Source organism: Cupressus sempervirens, chromosome 6, assembly GCF_028749045.1.
Source record: "Cupressus sempervirens isolate cs-2001-9-10 chromosome 6, ASM2874904v1, whole genome shotgun sequence".
In the NCBI taxonomy this organism is placed as follows: domain Eukaryota; kingdom Viridiplantae; phylum Streptophyta; class Pinopsida; order Cupressales; family Cupressaceae; genus Cupressus; species Cupressus sempervirens.
The window spans coordinates 50,386,200-50,408,846 of record NC_143123.1 but is presented as its reverse complement, the minus strand read 5'-3'; the positions used below and the strand labels follow the sequence as shown (position 1 = coordinate 50,408,846).

The 22,647-nt window shown below is 36.8% G+C and overlaps 1 protein-coding gene across 2 annotated transcripts in view; it reads right to left on the bottom strand.

Moving 5' to 3' along the window:
* The window catches only part of LOC149551079 (nudix hydrolase 10-like), a 77,380-nt gene that overhangs the window by 30,252 nt on the left and 24,481 nt on the right, over positions 1 to 22,647 (bottom strand). The window contains exon 3 of one of the 2 annotated variants that reach the window (XM_089786666.1): positions 12,598 to 12,663. The exons of the other annotated variant lie outside the window; for it this stretch is intronic. Coding sequence (XP_089642792.1) covers positions 12,598 to 12,663 — 66 coding nt within the window. The remainder of the gene's footprint in view (positions 1 to 12,597; positions 12,664 to 22,647) is intronic. 2 annotated transcript variants of the gene reach the window in all.

Genomic DNA, 22,647 nt, shown 5'->3' with positions numbered 1-22,647 from the left:
AGTACTAGGTACTCAGTGAGTTCTCATTAGAGAGCATCATACCTAAGGACCTTGATTAAAATTTCTGACTTTTGTTTGAGTTTTTTTTTGCATATCTTGCTGTTTATCAAAGCTAATTCAATACATAATCAGTTTGATACAATACTGATTAGTAGGAAACTTCATCACTGTTCAAGTCAGAAGTTTACCATTTGCAATATGTCCTTGTTATTTGATTTATGATCTTGTTTATATTCAAAGTTTGCATTCTCTATTACGAATCTAAACATTTTAACAAATATTAATATTACAAACATATTGCAAATTTCAAACTGAAAAACAATACATTACATCAGCAAACTTTATCACTGTTCTTATTTTGAAAACGCATTGCCATGAATCATATTTTCAGAATTTCAATAAATTATCACATTATATTAAAAAAATTGACTTATCCAAGTACCCCCATCCCCTATTTTGAAAAATAGCCATACTTGTACCCTAGGTACCCGTCCCCTTGCAACCTTGATTGAAAGTGTTGATGTTTAGTAGCTTCAGTTGGATAAACTATGAGACTAAAGTGCAAATATATGTGTGCATGCGCGCGTGCACGTGTGTGTGTGTGAGAGAGAGAGAGAGAGAGAGATGATTAAATATATATTATTACGTGAGATATTATATATTTATATAATCATGTGTTATTATATTAGAGAAATAAATACAATGATATATATAACTATTGTAATAATCATTATGTTAATGAATAGGGACATGTCTACTCTTGACTCTTTTTTTATATAAATATAAGATCGTTGTGTTTGGAAAGCATGTACTGTTAAGTTCATAAGTGTGATAATATGCTGATCTGAGAGTGCAGACCGCACTTAGTCTTCTTCCATTAATATCACTTCAAGACATTATATACTTGTCTCACACCTCCAGGAAGGGCGGCGATTTTTAGGATAGGTTTATGTTAAACTAAACTTAACATAGTATGTTAGTTGTGTTTATATTTAATCATCTCCTTCCAAGTCGCCGATTTCTGGAAAGGAGTATAAGCCGACCTAGGAAGGGTCATGTCCCTTTGAGGGACAATGCCCTTTGGTTATGATATTAATGGTAGGAATTATGGCAGTTTGATAGTAGAATATCCATGTCTGCTCCTCCAAGCAATAATATCCATTTTAATTTATTACAAAGATAAATAATATTTCAGTAAAGAATAAAAGTTGACAACTCCTGCATACTTCAGTTAATTAAGATCATTTTTCAGCAACGAAGGATAACATAGAAGTTTGAATTATTTAGTACAGAATTTGCAGAAACTTTACATGGTATCAAAGCTCTGGTAGTCGAACCTAGGCTCTGCAAATTGAAGTAATCAGACCTTATATATATCTAGCATCTATTCCCTATCTTCAATGGCATACACAATCAAACACGAGGACAGGTTTGATGGGAAAGAACACTTTGATGCCTGGAAATTCAAAATCATCATGATTCTTGAAGAAAATGATGTAAAACAATTTGTTGAAACTTAAAACAGAAGATGAAGAACTTCATGTTCTTAATACAAACTCCTATAAGGGCAAGAAGAAGCATTTCAAGAAGAAAAAGGGAAATCAAAAGAATGGCAAACCCAAGAAAGATCTATCCAAGATGAAGTGTTTTAGATGTGAAAAGTTTGGACACTACAGATCTAATTGTCCTGAGATTTCTAAACAACAAGTGAACTATACAAATGTTACTAGGGAAGAAGATAACTATGATCCCAAGAATCGTGTATTGTATTCATCACTATCAGATAAAATCTCAAGTAAAGCATGGGTAATTGATAGTGGATCTTATAGACATATCACAGGATACAAAGAAGCACTAGACTCTATATTAGAAAAGGTTAATGGAAAAGTTACCATTGGTGATAATTCAGCACATTCCGTCGAAGGAATTGGAAACTGCACCTTGAAACTAAAATCAGGAAATTCTCTTCTCCTTAAAGGAGTACTCTACGTACTAGGAATAAAAAGAAATCTAATCTCGGTTACAACTTACAGCACTTGAAGGTGATGGGCATAATGTTTGCATTCATGGATGGTAACATAACTTGGGCAAAGAACTCCTCAATTAAGAAAGTGAAGTTGATTGGTCAAAGAAAATGATATTTGTATGAATTAAATTCAGAATCTAGTCGACCTATTCAAGCGTTAATTCATGAAGTTGCAAACATAAATGAAATATGGCACAGAAGATTAGGGCATCTAAATTTCAAAACCTTATCAACTATGGAGAAGATGGTTACTGGTTTACCTAAACTAAATAAAGACCACTCAAGCATATGCAAAGGGTGTGTTATGGGTAAGAACACCAAAAGTCCATTTCATGATAGCACTAGAAAAACAAATAATGTTTTGGAATTAATTCATTCATATTTATGTGGACCTATGTCTGTTCCTTCTCTTGGAGGATTCTGGTACTATATTTTGTTCATAGATGACTTCTCTAGGGAAACATGGATTTTGCTTCTTAAAATGTAAAGAATCAGAAAAAACCTTAAAGAGATTTAAAGAATTCAAAACATTAACTGAAAACTTATCAGGACATAAAATTAAAACTCTTGAACTGATAATGGAGGGGACTACACCTCAGATCTGTTTAAAAGGTTTTGTAAAGAAACAGGAATAAAGAAGGAGTACACCGTTCCTTATAATCCAGAACAAAATGGGGTAGCAGAAAGAAAGAATAGAACAATTATAGAAGCTGCTAGAGCCATGGTATTTGATCAAAATCTAAAATATTATCTTTGGGCAGAAGCCTATTGTATTGCTATCTATATTCAAAATAGAAGCACTCACTCTTACCTTCGAGATCAAACTCTTAAAGAAGTATTTACTAAGGTTAAACCCAATATAAGTCATCTTAGGATTTTTGGGTGCCCCGTATATATCCATGTTCCAAAAGAAAAGAGAACTAAGTTAGAACCCTCTGGGAGGAAAGGTAATTTTGTAGGGTATAGTGAAACATCTAAAGCATATAAGATTTTCATACCTAAACAGAAAAGTACTGAACTTAGTAGGGATGTAATTTTTGAAGATCTAGCATTAAAAATAGCCCTAAGTTCTGAAGAACCTTCTCCTTCACCTAGTTCTGAAAGAAATATTGAGTCTGAGTCTTAGAGAGAGATAAGATAAGATAAGATAATGATATTAATGTCCAACAAAAGACCAAAAAGAGGTCTATGGGACTGAAAGATTACAATAGTGAGGCAGACACCAACAGAAGCACACAAAGGTGTCCGAAAATAAACGAATACAACCAAAATAATAGCAACAAAGAACAGAGACAGAGAAAGCACTAGGAGTCTTTCTTGGGCAAAAAGAAATCAATCACTGAATGATACACATGCCGATGTGTAGAGGTACTGCACTATCTCCGATCACTCACAGAGGAGTGTCATTGGTGCAAATAGCCAAAACAAGATCTGACACATCTAGAAAGCCCGTTAGATCGAATAGAGCTAGAGGGCCTTTTCATACCACGCAAAGGGGATAATGGTGTAAAAAAGGCAATAATGAGCTAAGTAGATGAGTGCCAGTGTGGAAGTAGTGTCTGGATCGTGCTATCACAGAGCGTGGTAGCCTCACAAAGATAAAGTGCAAGTCATCTTTGATCATAATAGCTGAAGAAGTCATAGAGAGAAAAGCACTCCCAGAACAGACAAAAGAATCTCCCTCTGATCTCATAATAAATAGGCCATCGAAAAAGGAAATGAGCCTTGTTCTCCACCTCCCCTAAAGTGCAGAGCATACAAATCCGCTCCCCACTATCAACATGATGATCAGTCTAAGCCCGAAGACGGTGAGAACCAACTCTAAAAGAACCTAAAGAGATTCACAGGGCATGAGACCAACGCCGTGAAAGATAGCTAGGACGGGCAATAATCCCATCAAAAATCTCCAAAAAGTGTGCCGCATAAAAAGACATCCGTGGGCGTAACCCACCAGGAGGGTTAACCCAGGTAGTAGTAATGTAACGTCTATAGATATCAAGACGAACATGCTCATTTAACTCTTGTCGAGAACGGAGAAGATGAGTCGAGGCATCCGATGAAAACTGAAAAGGGGGGAGACAATTAATTTCAATCCCAATCGAACTCAGCAAAGAAGAAACCTGTGCATACCAACATCACGTGCAAGAACTAGACTCAACAACTGCAGTGGAAACAGAAGAGCAATAAGCTAAATAGGAGTAGCGGTCTTGGTCCCCAATAATATCCACAAACCCACGAAGACGATGAAGGAACCAAACCAAATCAAAAATGGCAGCAAGTCTAAAAGGATAAGCACCAAACTCAGCAAAAATGACACTATGAGGGGTGAAACTATGACAGCTGATGACGTGCCTCAAGAACAAAGTTTGAACCCGTTCAATCGAGGCCCAATCAGAGCTAAGAAGAGAAGGGTCCCAAACCACAAAACCCTACAGAACAGTTGACCGAACAAGAGCATCTAAGAGAGATAGCTTAGACGAGGTATCTTGGAAGTGATGTCTGAAGCACTACTTCTCAAGCAAAGCAAGAGAACCCATACCCTTATTAACTCTGGGTTGAATAGCTGGTCTCATACTGAACCACGAACCGGAAAACATAACCCGCAGATATGTGTAGGATGAAATGATCTCAATCTCTTGACCCTGAAAAATGAAGTGAAGATGAGTAGTTTTTAAACAATTAAAGACCATGACCCGAGTCTTACCCAAGTTAACCACAAGCTGTCTCTAATCACAAAATAAAGCCAAACCATCGAGAAGTCTCTGTAAGTTTTCTGGAGAGGAAGCAAGGAGAACAACATCATCCGCAAAAAAAGAAGAATAGAGATCATAACCTAATGAAGATAACAACCATCACCCGAGAGCGAAGACTTCAAGAGGAAGTCCTCAAGCTCATTAATATATAACCCAAATAAAGTAGGAGAGAGAGGGCACCCCTATTTAACCCCAATGGTGCTATGGATCGGATCCGAGAAGCCCTTAGGAGTCTAGAATATGCCAACCACAGTCTCATACAATCTCATAATAGCAATACACAGCATCTCAGAAATACCAATCTCCTTAAGTCTCTCAAACAGAGCCACCCTAGGAACAAAATCAAAAGCTTTGCGAAAATCAACAAAGCAACAGTAGACCTTCTCCAATTTGTGTCTGGCCTTCTCAATAATAGCTCGTAGGGTGAAGATGTGATCCATAGTCTAATAGTCCATCCAAAAACCCGCCTGCCCTCTAGCCCTACAACCAATCCTATCGAGCTCCGCAAATAGCATAGTATTAAGAGTTGTCGCATACAGTTTGGCAAAAGTATGCCCAATCATGATGGTTCTGTAGTTTCCCGGATCAAAGACAAGGCCGGTCTTGTGAATGGGATAAATCAAATGCCTAGACCAGGAGACCAGAAACCCAGTATGAATCACTCTATGAAAAAGAATAGAGAGATAGGGGCCCAAAACTGAGGTACCGAACTTGAAAAGCTCAACCTGGAAACCCTCCTCATCAGCAGCTCTACTACACTTCATAAATCTGATTGCCTCATAAATGTGGGAAGTGGTGAAAAGGCGGACGAAAGGAGGCGAGGAGGGGTGAACGGAAGGCTGCCCAAGAATGTCATAAAGAGCCATGGTGTGCAAGGTGAGGGAGCGAAAGTCAAGGGCGGAGAGTGGAGGGGAGCTATGGGGGAAAAGAGTGCGCCAAAAGAGCTAGGGATTGCGGATCAACGTGGAGCAAAGAGACCTACACTACAAGGCAGCAAAGTTACACTTCTTACTCCGAAGCAAGAGGAGATAAGACAAGCGAATACTGGCAAAGTCAATGGAGTGAGCCTCAAAAGCAGAGCGCATAACACGATGGAAGGATTTGCAGTCTAAATCGAACCGCTGGTTCATGGGGCAGGTACTATGACGTTTGTTGCGAAGGAGCAAAGTAGGATGATGAGGAATGGAAAGGGTGGCTGACTCAAGGATGGCCGATGCGAGCAAGTCAAACATGGAGGCGGCCTCACATGAGTCCGAGAAGCATGAAGGGTTGAGTAGTCTCGAAAGATGAGCAAAACAGAGCTCACAATCACCATCAATAAAATGGAAGTGAATGGGCGAGCGAACAATGACAGACGAATGATGAGGCGACATGAAAGGGGAGAGGCTAAGACGAATACTGAGATGAGCATGATCTGCCAAAGGAAGCAAAATGGTAAAACTGTGAATGCAAGGTATGAAGGAGGGACAGGAAAGAGCATAATCAACGACACTAGCACCACCAAAATGAGACCAACAAGTGAAGAGCTTAGAACCAAGGAAGTAGGAGAGGCCATTCAAGATCACAAAGCCAGAAGACTCACAAAGCCACAGCAAATGTCTACGATAAATAGTTAACGACCCAAGCACATCCTCTACACACCTCTGAAGCCCTAAATAAGATAGATCAATCTCAATGGAGCATATGGAATCCGAACTGCGATCATAAAGTGGAGTCTAGAGTATTCTGGTTCTCGCATTGAAATCTCTGAGTAAGACAATGTCCCCTAGAGCGGCAAACTAAGAAATAGTCTCACCAAGATCGATAAAAGGGTCTCCGTCATCAATAGCATGAATAGCATAGTGAGAGGAAGCTGGTGGAAAGTAGCAAGCAGACAAATAAAGGTCGCGCTACCGGTGACACTTACGGTCAATGCCGACCCGCATAAATTTGGCAAAAGCATATGAGTGTACAATAGAAGTGATACTGAAAATATCATCCTTAATCAAACAGGCAAAACCCCTCGAGCCCCGTACACCTCCAAAAACACGAACCTCCTCTCTACAAATAGACAACCACTGAAAACGGTAACACCTGGAAGAGGACGTACGAGACTCTTGTGAGTCACAATAATGACAAGAATATCAACGGATCCCATAGCATCACAAAGAAGACCAGGTAATGACCATAAAGATCCATTACCATTCTAGCAGTTAACAAGAAGGGAGCAAGTGGGGGTCTCCCTCTTGTCCGACTACTGGTGGGATCCTCATTTGGCCTTGGGGGCCTGCCTCTCTTCCCAACCATTGGGAGGGGAATCTCTAATAACTGCTTTCAGATTTCTGATAATTGCGCATTTACCATCATTCATCGCATCTGCAACAATGTTGTGAGCATGTTTGAGTTCTACAACTTGAGCCTTCGTGAGATTCTTATCTAGGAAGATTTTGGAAGGAAGAGAAAAATACCTTTTTCTTAGCACGGAGAGCTCAGAGCTTGTCTGCAAGTGAAAGGAATCTGATAAATAGAACATCACCATGACCAAACTAGCACCTATCCAACATGATGTCAATAATACCATGTTGGTCACAGAGAAAAGAGCATCCAGCTGCAAGAGGATCATGAGTAGAGGACGTCCACGAACTCGCAGGTTAAACTCACGGACCTGTCTCATCCTCTCATCCTCAAACTTACCTTGTACCGTTTTGTTAATATTAGCCAAAGGTTGAGAGTCTGTATTACTACAAAAAGATGCCCATGACTTGACTTTCTATTCGGTTTTAGAAACAAGAGAGGAGTATTTAGCTGCTATGATGGATTGTTGTTCTTTGATAGAATCAAGTCCTTCCAGTTGTGAAATAATAGAGCTGATACTGGTTTGCAGACCTGTTGTTCCCGTAGTGAAAGTATCTGAGAAACTTTGGAATCAAGCTGTATTGGAGGTTGTGGCACTCTTCAATTCAGAAATGGTATCAGTTAGAGAGGTAACCTGTTCTCTCAGCTGCAAATTGTCTAACTCTATCTTGGAAATCCTGTCACATAACCTCTGGTAAGTGAGGAGTTGTTGTCCATGAGCAGACCCTGAATCAGCCTCTGCCATATCCAAAGAGCAAGAAATCGTAGCCAGACAAACCCAGGTTCAGAAGCCAAAGTCAACACAGAATCCAGTAGAGGAGAGAGGTAGAGCACCAACGATATTGTCTGCAAGAATACTAGCGGCAAACACACCCCGATGGAACTACTACACACACAGGAAACACCCTACGAAATAGGTCGAAGAATGCCGACAGACCAAAACGCATGTGAAAGCAAACCAAAACCCACAGAAATATGGTTGCAAACACCCCAAAATCCGACGGCAAGCACATACAAAGGTCCACAAAAATCAAGTCGCGGGCAAGGACAGTAAAAACACAGTGGAAATGACATGAGAACGGGTCACAAATACCCTGTAAAAGAAACCTCACAGCCACAGGTTGCAGTCACGAAAAATGCAAAGGAAAAGTGATCGCGGATAAAATGCAAACGAGAAGCCACCCTGTAACAGAGACACCACTGTCGTGGCAGGAAACACTTTAGCCACGAGGAAGAACGATGACGCGGGAGGAAGAACGACGGCACAGGAGATCTAGTCGTGGCCATGGTCGCAGCTTGCACAAACAGCAATCGTGGCCACAGGAAAGATTACAGTCACGATCATGGTCGCGGGAGAAGGCTCATTGCGGAAGAAGGCTAAGAGGGAGTGTTAAAGCATGTAGCATGTAGAATAAATTGAAGATGAAATTCAAAATCTAAATCTTGGAAGAAGGCTAAGAGAGAGTGTTAAAGCATGTAGCATGTAGAATAAATTGAAGATGAAATTCAAAATCTAAATCTTGGAGAAACTCAAAATTCAAAGAAAATACCACTTTGGGCCATTAAAACAATCGAGGAAGCACAAGACTTTGCTGCACCTTCTGGAACAATCAGAGAAAGCGAAAGACCTAAAAGATTTTCTAGTTATACAGCAAACATGAATGATTTGTCCAAAACAGAACCAACCAATCCTTCAAATGCTATTAAACATACAGCTTGGAAAGAAGCTATGACAGAAGAATACCAATCTATTATGAAGAATGATGTTTGGGAAATTGTTCCAAGACCTAAAGGAAAATCTGTTGTTTCTTCCAAGTGGATTTTTAAAATAAAGCATACTATTGATGGTAGCATTGAGAAATATAAAGCTAGATTTATAGCCAAAGGATTCTCTCAGAAAAAGGGATTGATTATGAAGAAACTTTTGCTCATGTTGCCAAATATACCTTTGTAAAAGCAATCCTACCAATTGCAGCATCAAAGGGATGGAAAGTACATCAAATGGATGTAAAACAACATTCCTAAATGGAAAGATTATAGAAGAAGTATATTTGGAGCAACCTAAAGGATTTGAAACTCATGATCCTAACGTTTTTTCTTGCAGGCTCCAAAAAGCTCTTTATGAGCTTAAGTAGGCTCCAAGGGCTTGGTATGAAAGAATTGATAAGTATCCCACCAGCTTAGGATTCTCCAAAAATGAAGCCAATCCAAATTTATATTATAAAAGAGATAAAGATGATATAGTAATTATGATATTGTATGTTGATGATTTACTAATAACAGGTGATGATCGTCTCATAGATCAATGCAAGAAAGATCTAATTAGAGAATTCGAGATGAAAGACTTGGGACTCCTTCATTACTTCCTAGGACTGGAAGTACGACAAAATTCTGACAATATCATACTTAATCAAGGGAACTATACATCAGACATTTTGAAGTGATTTGGAATGTGGAATTGCAAGTCTATGTCTTCTCCAATGGAGACTAATCTACATAAACTTAAATAAGCAGCAGCAGAATCACCTTCTATAGATTCCACTCTCTACAGACAGATGATTGGGTCCCTTGCGTACTTAGTAAATAAAAGACCTGATATTTGCTATGTTGTTAATGCCTTAAGCCAGTTTATGTGTGAGCCAAAGGAGATTCACCTTGTTGCAGTTAAACACATTGTGAGATACTTACAAGGAACTCTTAATTTTGGGCTCAAATATGAGAAAATTGATTTAGATTTACATGGATTCACTGACTCGAATTGGGGTGGAAGTATTAAAGATAGAAAAAGTACTTCAGGATGTTGTTTCAGTTTAGGATTAGCAATGATATCTTGGATATGCAGAAAGTAGTCTTCAGTAGCTCAGAGCTCCACAGAAGCCGAATACATTGCAGCAGCGATGGCCTCTCGAGAAGCAGTTTGGCTAAGGAAGTAACTCGTGGGATTTTATTTGGGCAAGCTATGAATCCTATGATTATTCATTGTAATAATCAGAGTTCCATCAAGCTTTCGGTGAATCCAATTTTTCATGATAGGTCCAAGCATATTGAAATTCCTTACCATTATGTAAGAGATATGGTAGATAGGAATACTGTAAAATTAGAATACATTTGCACTGTAAATCAGATAGCAGACATGCTCACCAAACCTCTATCTAGAGTGAAGATAGATCACTTTAGGAGAAGACTTGGTATGGTTGAATTGTAATCCGTTTGTATTCTTTGAATTATTAATAAAATAATTTTATTTGTCGGGCTATTGATTGTTATGGGTTCCACCATCTGTATTTATTATTTAAGAGGTGACGATCTCTGAGATAATGAATACTTGTATAAAAGACATTATGAGAGATGACAATCCCTCGGATAATGTATTGAACAGTAGAGAATTACTGTTAAATCTAGGTGAGTTCAAGATCATTTCTGAAATAAGCATTTCTATGCCCATTTCTCACAACTTGGATAAAGGAAGAATTTATTCTTCAGTCTTTATCTTGTTTTCTGGTAGATCTTAACTCAAGATCAAGTTGTGATATAGGATTACTAGTTCCTATGAGTCACAACTTGGATAAATGAAGAATTTAATCATTCTTCGGATTTTATCCTGTGTGTATTGCATTATATGCAATACTGACATCACTAGTATAAGTGATGAGTCATATCACAAGATAGTTATATGATTCAGTATCATGTATTCCGTGATGACATTTTCTCGAGAAGATTCAAATAGACATAGAGTATCAATCTATGCTTGTTCATCATAATTGATGATGCTAGATATGTTATCTCTCAATATGATTATCAAGTTAAGAGGGAGTGTTAAGTTCATAACTGTGATAATATGTTGATCTGAGAGTGCAGACCGCACTTAGTCTTCTTCCATTAATACCACTTCAAGACATTATATAATTGTCTTACACCTCTAGGAAGGGCAGCAATTTTTAGGATAGGTTTATGTTAAACTAAACTTAACATAGTATGTTAGTTGTGTTTATATTTAATCATCTCCTTCAAGTCACCGATTTCTGGAAAGGAGTATAAGCCGACCTAGGAAGGGTCATGTCCTTTTGAGAGACATGCCCTTTGGTTATGATATTAATGGTAGGAATTATTGCAGTTTGAGGACACACAATAATTACAAGTCTGCTCCCTCAAGCAATAATATCCATTCGAATTTATTGCAGAGATAAATAACATTTCAGTAAAGAATAAAAGTTGACAACTCCTCCATACTTCACAATATTAAGAAGATCATTTTTCAGCAACGAAGGATAACATAGAAGTCTGAATTATTTAGTACAGAATTTGCAGAAACTTTACATATACCAAAGAGGCAATGTAATTACATTTGCAATGATCCATGAAATATAACTGAAAGTTAAGTGTCTGAAGAAAAAAGTTAAAAAAGGCAGTCGTCTATCTTACAATTTACAACCCTTCACATCTCCTTGAGAAGCAAACAAAAGGAAAGTCAGACGGTTGGGCATGAGGAAGGTTTATTGTATTTGCATCAAGTTTCATATTGTGATGGTTGACTTGTCATGGAATGTAAGTAGAGTGATTTGTTATAGTTGACTTTTAGGCTGCCTTCCAGTAAATACAATTACCCAAGCACCTCTTTTTTAGTTTTCTTTTATTTTGCATTACAAAATTTACGTGTTTTATTTCATGCAACAGTTCTCCCTTTCTTGCACTATTGATAGTTTCCAAGTTTCTGAAGTTACATGGTGATGTGTGTTTATTGCACAAGTGTTTCACAAGTTCCTCACCAAATTTAACAATGTTAGTGGTCTACCATCTCACATGAGCTATGAGCTTCCATCTATCATGAATCCATGCAGATCATTCCTCTGAATGACTAAGCAATCTAGCTGTTCAGTGATGTTGAAGTTGTCAATAAGCACGTAACATGTACGCAAGGCCTAGGTGAATGCAAACCTATCAAATAATCATTTTTAATCCAGGAACGTAATTATTCAGCTAGTCTCCTATTGAAAAGCTTACCATATTCTCTGCCATATCTTGGCCTGATTTAAGTCTGTCCTAAAAATGAAGAACTTTTCTTATTCTTAAAAATTCATCACTCAACTTGATGGCAGATAATGTTTTAAACTTTTAGGACTATGGAAACTGTTAAAATGTTAAAGATAAAAAATGGGAATGACTATTTTTTCAATGTAGTTTTCTAATTGGAGAAACCAGCCTAATGGTCTTTTCCAAAAACATTATCAGTTAATAAAGCTTAATTCTGTGCGTCCTCTGTATTTTTTCAGCACCTCCATTGACAGCAATATCTAGGAAAGTTTAACTATGTGTTGTGTGGTGTGCCATCTCTATCAACTTTTCCCTCCTGCTTGGTTAATAGTTCTTCATTTCCTTCCCCGCCTTGAGGCGTGAGAGATTAAACTTTTTTTTTTCATGTACATCCATTAGGGCAGAATGTCCATGAACTAGAAGCAAGAAACGTGGAAGCAAAAGAAATATCACCTTGATTGCAACAGGAACAAGATCCACATACTCAATTGGCAGCTTAAGCCAGACTCCCCTTTTTCCCTGTGAGTTAAGTACAAATTAAACTTTGCCAGTCTTGAGCAGATGTAAAATAATCAGAACAGCCAAATTTAACTGATTATAGACACTGTCTACTTTTTGTTGCTTTCTTTATTTCTAGCTAAGAAATAGCTTGGAAGAAATCTGAGCCGTTTTTTCAGCTGGTATAAGAAAAAAAAATCTTTTCCTCTTAAAAAATAAAAATTTAAATTCAACACTAAATGAAAGAAAGGTAAGTTAGATGTGCAAGTTATATAACTCAAACAAAAGAATAGATGGATAAGGAAAGTTCATACCAAATGTTTGGCATGCAACAGACTACTAAATTTCAGTCCACATTATGCATACCTTTAACAAGAACTAGAAAAATATTAGAACAAAGATGTATCTATTATATGATTGTGATTGGGTAATTATGTTTAAGATATGAAGCAAAAAGGAACTTCTCGATCAATTTCTACTTGGGAGGCAGAAAAAAGAAATTACATTTTATTTTACTATTTCTTTCCATGTTAGGTGGAAATTTTAAGGTTCATATCAATGGGTCTCTCTGAGTTGAGAGAGAAGCTAAAACAAGCTAGTTTGATCTGAATTTGATTGGCTCTGATGGACAAAACACTAAATTGAAGGAATTTTTATCAAATAATGAACCAAAACAGATTAAATGAGCTAATAAATACAGATAATACTGCAATGTATATTAGAACTCACTTAAAAATTGGTTATACATAAAATCTAAAAATATGACTTCTCCAAGAAGAGATGTGATGCTACACCACTCCTCTCTTCTCTGTCTGATTACTACTTTGTAATATTCCCGTTATAAAATAAATCATTTATCAAACTATTGTTAATGGGCCGATTGATTTAATATATCTCGGACCCAATTTTGTTTTGTTTCCATAGTTTGTGTCGCTGTTGGCTATCTTTGTACACCCTCACAAAGTTTTCCCGATGGGTATTTAAGCACAACTTATAGGTAGTCTTTAGCTATACTTTTTTGGATTATTTCTATGTATTGCGAATTCCTGTTGGAATTCTAGATTGTTCGCCATTTCGGAAGTGAAAGATCTTCCCTAATTGGCTCATGCAGTTTCGGTGGGATTCAACCCTCACCCTATTCCGTTGTTGCATGTAATAGTTCGCTCGAATCTAGCAAATCGGAGCACCATCCTTTGGCAAATACTATTTGAAGGTTATTTGTGTTCTAATCTCCATTATTGTTTGGTTCAATCTAATGAATTGTGATCTTTAAGTTTATAGTGGCATTACTGGACTTTCCCCTCCATCCGTACACTTATTATTGTCTCCCTCTAATACCATACGGCTAGTATTAGGTACGGTCATCATATATTCCATCACCATACTGCACTTCCTTGTGTCGTACAACCTACTAACTCCCTCGTACGGCCTGAAAATATATCTTGCCATATTGTCTACCGTACCATCACCTTCCATTTGTCTCCACCGTATGGAAGACACCCTACACAACCACTATACGGCTTCTTGTGTATTGCCCTCCACCGCACAGCCTTCTTGGTGACATCGTATGGCCTTTCCTGTGCATTGCCCCAGCACCGTACAGACTTCTTCGACGGCAAAACCGTACTTCCCCTCTTTTCTCCACCGTACGAATCCCTTCATTGCATTGTACGGCTGGTCTTTCCACACTATACAAGTTTCCTGAGCTCATCTCCGTCAATTCTCCAGCCCTCTGTACTTGGAAACATTAAATACTTGTAGAGAATGACTATGAACCTTCTACCATGCCAAGCCTTGCCTTTCTAACCATTTAACGACAATTGTATGAGTAGCTTCTTGACAAAAGGTAGATGAAGTGATTCATATATAGAATCTAAAGAGTCATTGTTGAAAAAGTTCGGATTCTTCTCAATAATCTGAAAATGAATATGACAATTATCCACCCAAAAATAAAGATCTGTCCTGAAGTGCAACTCATTGTAACACATCATTTTGCTCTCCAATTTTTCAAGATTTTGGATACATTTATGTGGTCCTATTGAGTATTTGGAAAATATGACAGCATATCTGAAGGGAAATGACTCAAAAAAGTCCTAAGCTTTTCAATGTGCATTATGCTTTCAAAATTCAAGTAATGGTAAAAACTGTGACCCTGGAAAAATGACTGCCTTGAGGACAATTTTATTCTGAAATACCACTTCGATCATAATTGCATAATTTTTTAGAGAAGCTTTGATTATGCACTTTGTTACTATGATGTATTCAAGATATGGATCTGGAGAATCACCTGTTTCAGACCTCGGGTGCGGTAGGTCTGTACAATTCTTTTAAATTAATATAAATGAAATCATTGAATTAACTATAATATCAATATAATATGTAAATGAAAAAGAAAAAAATTGGTGATTGAAAATAATAAATGAGTTATGAAATATGATATTAATATGTCAGATAGCCATATGTCAGTTAAATGGTCAAAGGTTATGGTGAAATTCAAGAACAGTATGATCAAATCATTACATTGCTCTTCATCAATACCATTGAAATCAACGACTGGTTCATTCAAATCAGATGGAAAGGAATGGCAGTAGTTTAATTAGTTTTTTTTATAAAGCTTTTGATATTTTTGCTGTCTTTATTCATTTTTGTTTTTCTTACAACTGACCTATTACGCCTAGTGCCTATTTTTTTAATATTCTTATTATGATAGTCAAGGACCTAGGATATTAGAATATGACATGCTAGACCAGTTTAGCATGCATATAGAAGCCTTCTAGCCAATACCCAATAGCTAGGTTAATTGTGATTTTTGGATGTGAGCTTTAACTCTGACAGTAGCCACCCGAGATCACCAATAACAGAAAGATGATCACAAATTACACAAAAGATCAATAAGACAATATAAGATATCCTTATCAAAATGATGCGATGTGAAAATATACTAGACGAGAGATTGACTGTGCATGTGAGAGCAAGATGCTGGTACGCATAGGATACAGCACGAAGAGAGAACATACAACCAATGTGGGATAAGAAGAGATGTAGTGTCATGTGCAGAATGTTTACACCGAGCAAGGTAAGTAAAAGTCACATGTTCAACCTACACAAGTTGATACCTAGCTAAGTTAATCTTTACACCATCCTAGGTGTGTAGAATGCAATGAAGTAATTCGATTAATGCTGGGAAAATAAAACACCCCCACACATATTTAGATATGCAGTTATAAAAAGACAAGTTCCTACAAATGTATGGCCATGTTAGACATCCATGTCCAAAATAATTTCTTGAAAGACTAAAAAAGATATAACACCATATCAAGAAAAAATTCACTCAAAAAATAGGATAGTTGACAAGAGACTAGTACTAGTACTGGTACAAGAGAAGGTTGTGGGTACTAACATGTCAATTTTTGAAAAAAGGAGACAAGTTTTGAATGTAAAACAAGTTTAACAAGAGGAATACTAAAAAGGATAGTTGCTTGATATTTTCATTTCTCTACTGATCAATACCATGACATTTCTTTCAAGTTTAAATAACACACAAAAACTAATATATATTGAATGTTGTTTTACAAGCAGACGTGTTCCAACCCCTCAAACACCTTTCGCCATTCCTTGAGGGACTTTGCGGGTGATGGGACCTTACGGGGTGACCCTGGGCCATTCTCCCTCAATTCAGAAAATGCAAATATGTCCTAAAATGTGTCCTCAAGGTGGGGACGGAAGGAAACGCATTGGGGATGCTTGGCCATCCCCAAGGTGATCAGGGACATCTCAGACATCCCTTGACCATCCCAAGGACAGCCAGGCATCCCCTACAAAAAAAAACAATATAAAAAAAAGTATTAAATATATCATGACAGCATGATAACAGTAGTACAATAACAATTAAATCAATCAGGACAACAACTGTGATTTAACAGCAATAAATATATCATGATTCAGATTCATGTTTGATTATATAAGTTAAATTACAGTTAACGCCAACAAAAGTAATTTGGGTTTCTGAAATCATTGTTCAAAAAAGTGTCAAACTTGAAAATTCTTGATATGGTATTTGAGTCAATTATTATTGTTTGCAAAAAAGATCAAAGGCGCATTGCCTATGGTCTAGTATGGTGTGGTATTGTCTAAAAGTGCAAACAAACAATTGTTTTTTGGAATGTGATTGGCCTACAAGCTTTTGTAGACAACGTCCAACATTTTAATATTGTCATATTATATTGTTGTTAACCAACTTTTAGAACCTTCTCTCTCTCCCTCCGTACTCCCTTTCTCTCTACATAGAGAGAGAGAGGGGATTAAAATTATATATATGTATTATCGTCCCCCCACCATCCTCAAAAACTTGTCCTTGGACTCCCCAAAAATTAGCCCTTGAACTGTTGTCCTTGAAATGCATCCCCCACTATCTAGCCATCCCTATCCCAAAAAGACCATGGAACATAGATTAAATAGTGTCAACACTCAAGATTCCCAACTCATGAGTTCATACCACATATCAAAATGTTGATGCATGTACAAAAAAAAGCAAAAAAATCAAGACTATTATATTATGTCATTCAATGGATGAAGTTTCACTCATGCATCCAACACTATATCAACTTCTAGGTCCTCAATTACGATGATATTCAAATACTCATCACTCTCAAGGTCAAGTTCCTTTGTAGGCAATAGAATTGGAGTTAAATAAATGAGGCCATCTATATCAACCATTTCATCCACCAAGGGTTCAGTTGCTCCATTAGGTAGAATTTGGTCCCATTTTGTTAAAGAACCCTATGTGTACCCAAGGTTTTCAAGAGAGAGAGCAAAGTCAGCCATGACTGTAGATTAAATTCTGTACATAATTCAACTCTAATCAGTTCCTCAATGAATGAATACTCCAATTCCTCTCACCAATTGAACCATCTACTTGTGAGAGCAATCTTATCACAAAAGGTTATAGTTTAGGCATCTCACTTTCATCCTTCCATCACCACTATATAAAATATTTGTTTGCATGCATACCATATCATACCACTTCAGATTTAAGGCATAGGCAGCACTACGAAGGGATATGTTAAGTATGTTCCATCTTCTATGTATCTTTTCTTCTATCAAAGAATATAAAGAAAGATATCTAATGATATTTTCTAAAGTCTTATATGCATAAATTAATCTCTTCACAAATTTCTCCAAAAAACATGGCTTATCTAAATCTGCCAATTTGATCGCCTCACATATAGGTTGAGTGAAGTCAACAATAAATATAATGTCAGCACAGAAATGGCCATTGGGGACCTTGCCTCCCACACCAAGTATCTAGTGTAGATTTTCTCCATCTTGACTATGCATCATTAACTATTGTGGAACACAAAGCTCCTTTGTCTATGTAATTGATAGGTTTCAGGAGTTCATCCTTGGAAATTTCGATAAATGGGTTATGCTTGGTGATAATTATAAATGACCATTTGCAATTTTGTGCTCATTTCAATGGGATTTGAAATCCTTTCAAACTTGCCAATATTTTTGAGTGCATTATTCAATGAATGCTTGCAACACGATGTCCATAATATGAGCCTATATCTTTTTGTACCAGAAACCACATTGCTTAACAAATTAGGGTAGCATATATAACAACTTAGACTGGATGCATGTGCCCACCTCCTCAATGGCATTACACAACTAACACTTAAGGAATTTCACATTTTTTCTTGCCATAAACATTTTATTACCTTCAAAAAAAAAGGCCTTTGTTGCATGCCGCCATGATATTAAGAAGTGGAAAATTTATAGCATTTGTCCACTCATCCATCACAATGATGTATCCCTCTATACACATTCTTTTCATTGGTGCAACTTGTGACTCAAGTTGAACTTTTCCTTTATCAATTAGAGTAGTATGGAGTATTTAACAGCCTGATGATTTATAAAATACAAGTGCAGTATTGATAGCTCGGACCATCTTCCATAGAAAGGTGTAGGAGAAACTTTCAATGGTGTTCCATCCAGATAAAAGAAGTGTGTAACCATTGCGTCAACATCTCAACTGCACATCAAACAATTTTCCACGAGGTTTTGAGCTACTAGTGTGTGATTTCCTATGTTGTTGAAAAATAAGAGCTCAAATGAAGAACTTTCCCATTAGTTTTTTCTTGATCTCAATTAGCTTCTTATCATTCTAGCTCATTCAAACCATGTTCCCACCTTTTATCGATATGTGAAGAAAATGAGTCCTCACCTTTGAGTAAGTGCCTTGAAATTTCTTGGAACAAAGTCTACATTTGATAATGGCTATTCCATCCAACCCCCACCTTAAAAAATGTTCACAATATCTCAACAATGGGTACAAACCTCACTTTCCTCCACCTAATGTTCTAAACAAACAAAACTAATTAAATTGAAAAAACAAATTCAATCAAATTAGATTGCTAATAAATTTAACTATTTAAAATTCTCTATCCTACTAGAGGTAAGCATGTTCCTCTTAATGGAGTGGATGGAGCTATAAGCAGACCGATTCCTGTCAACAATGAAAGAACAAAAAACTTTGGAGCAACTAAATGGCTAGAAAGGTAGCCAAGGAAATAAGACCCTTTCCTATTGTGCCATAGTCTCCTTATCTAGCTTGGCCTCCTTAGAGTAACCCCTAAGAGGCAAACTTTTCCCGTTTAATATAGATGATGGTAGCATCTAAAGAATCATAAATGTTTTGGAAAACCTTCATGAACCCTACCTTTATTTGGTCAAACATGTAACCAATGCACTCATAGACCTCTTCACAGCTAGGTGCATTGGCATCCCCATATCTAATTGCTCTAAAGGCTAGAGTAATGATGGTGACAATATATTTTGCATCATCCCAAAAAAAACACTCTTCTCCATGTCCTTCACCCACTTCCCCTAATTTGTCTTGGACTCAAGCTATTGATTCAATTCTATCATCATAACCATTTGCTGCAATGTCTCTTTGGTTCATCATTATCTTCTCTATCCTTCTACAACTCTTTCCACCATTAGGCAGCATGACCCTTCAACTTAGTTTGTGCTAACCTAACCCTCAGTAGATCCCTAATATCTTCAAGCTCAAAGTAATCCTCTAGTTCATTGACCCAATCTATCAATTCCTCCAAATGTAATGAACCAAGAAAACATGCAACATCAATTCTATGACTTACCCATTTGTGTTATAGCTTGCACTAATCTCTCTTCTTGTACAGGAATTTCAACTTCTTCTATCTCAAGATCTTCAACAACTTCTTTAAATTCATCTTCAATCTTTGGTTTTCTCCTAACCCCAGTCAATGCATTTCAAATCTCAATACTTACCTAATCCCAATCAATGAATTTTGAATCTCAATCCTTATCTCATTTCTGAATTACTCCATCGTTTTCTTTAACTTTCTAGGATTCCTTCTTTTAGGCGGCATGTTTACAAGGATGTCGATCTTCAATTTCCCCAGGTTCAGTGGCTTGATCACAAGGGTTAATTGCCTTACATCAACACGCAATCTTCCAACACCAACAATATACCTTAAGTAATCGATTTGTTTAGTTCTAGAATCACCATCTTGCCACGCAACTATTACACCAATTCTCCTAGTGAAACCCTTTGCAATTATAGGTCAAATCTATCATTTTTCGTCCCACCACCAAGATTTCCAGGGCTCATGATCTTTAGAACTCAATCTGATCTCTCCTTATTGTTGTCACTCTCTTTGTCACACTAGTCCGCAACAAATCCAGTTCCTAACCACCTTGTGCAAACTATTAATTCTTGTAGGTCAAATCCATAGCTCTGCTACCCTACAAGCAAAAAGTAAACAACTTTGCAAGCTCGGGAATCCGGATCTACAAACCAAGAATTGCAACTTGGCGATGATGCCACTTGATGTAGTCAAGTTCAAAGAATCCCCAAAAGGAGATGTCCAAGCTTGCAGCAAGAAACACCACAGTGGAAAATAACAACGCAAAACAATAACACCAACCAATAAGGAAACATGAACTTCAATTATCATCAAGTTGACATGCAAGTGCAAATTAAAGATTTAGGACATAAGCCTTTTTACAATCCAGGCATATAGGCTTGATTATTCACAAAATCCAAAACCAACCTTCAAGCTATTCTCCAATCGACCTTGTCTAAAATAAGGACCACTAGCCTACTTAAATACAAGATCGCCAACCTCAAGTTGACTTATCCAATCAACAATCTCCAAGACAAAGGAAACATATTACAACATATAGATCCGGACCCAAACCCATAATAACACCCTCAAATAGATGCATTGTGTTGTGCAAACACACAAGATGGTTGACCACATGTATAACAACATAGAACAATGCGTTAATTAGCATCGCATGTTGTGAAACTCCATCACAAGCCAAACCTTGCTAACCTAGTTGTTAGAACAAGAAAGCCAATATAGGACCGGTTTGACCATAAGATAGCTTCATCTGGGAACTCTAGAACAAGATGCGAAGCTAGACATAGGATATCCACAATGCCTAGACCATGACATAAGGATCACATAGGGTAACAAGCAAATTAAATCAATTACTACCTAAAACAACAAGAAAATTGTCCAAATGAACAATAAACTAAGTTGCTAGTTCAAATTCCAATACGGATTCGGGTTCCAAATTTGTCCAATTTTTTTTGGGTTAGGTTTGGATTTGTTTTGGGTTCATTTGCACAAGAATATATATAGCAACAAATAAGTCCATACACCATTATGCTAATATTAAAGCTACATAGCAAATACACGACTACATATATTAACATTTTAGTCCAAAATACACCATCATATCAATGTTTTGGTTCAAAAATAATAATGTCAACATTAATAATCAGCCATATTAATCAAATATCATCAAAACCCATAAAATAAATAATAAAACAAGTAATAAATGAATAAATATTAATAAATTTTGATATTTAATTAAGTACAATATTAATGTAATAATGAAGATAAACTAAATGGTATATTAAAATATAAGCTAAATATGTATCAATATTGAAAAATAAAAATAGTATTAAGATATAAAGCAAACAAATAAATAAATGATAATAAATTAAATTACATAAAATAAATGAACAATATAGCAATATAATGTTTGTCAACTAAAGAGTGATCGATTAGGGCAATGGAACTCAACAAAACTTAGAAAGGGGAATACAAAAATGTCAAACTGAACGATGACTAAGACCAACGTTCACATCTTGGAGAGAACAAACCATGGGAATTTATTACTTTCAAAGGTAATTCCAAATTCGTCCAAAGGGCTCAAGCGACGTTTGAAATTCTTCCTCTACTCTCTTGTAAATTTGAAAAGTCGCCCAAATTCTTTACGAATCAGCCCAGGATCTTGCTGAAGGAATTTCCAATGAATGTTTATGTCTGATGATGACTTTTTAGTGAATTTGCATCAAACCGGAATTTGTTGCGAACCAATTTTTGATTTTCACCTTTCCTTAGCAAAAGTGGTAACTTAGACAACAAACAAACAAATTTAAATGATTATTTTTTGGGTGATGCAAGATTGCCAATGACCCAAGGGTGCTCCTACATCAGGTTTCCTCTTCTTTGTTTGTTGCCTTGGTTTCTTCCACATTGGTCTGATCATTGACATAGGGGTTCTATTATGGGGGGAGTCTCGATCCTCTCTCACGAGGGGGTTGGTTGTACTTATAGTCTTGAGAGAGTCTCTTGAGACATTGCATTTATATCTTTTTCCCATCTATTTTTGGAGGAAAAAAATTTCCCACTAGGTTTTCTCTTTTTCTCCACTTTACACAAATTTGGTTGTGCCTGGATACCTCATCGGGCCTTGTTGTTGAGACCCAAGTTTGCATTCTTGCATGTAGTTGCATTCACGCACTTAGCTTTAGTTCATCATTATCTTCTCTAGGTGGAGCCAAGTTCATACTGGAAGATTATGAAATTAAATTGTTTAACAAATTGCAAAAATTGAAGCAAAAAGGATTTGACTGTTAAGGAGTATATTATAGAAGATGACAAT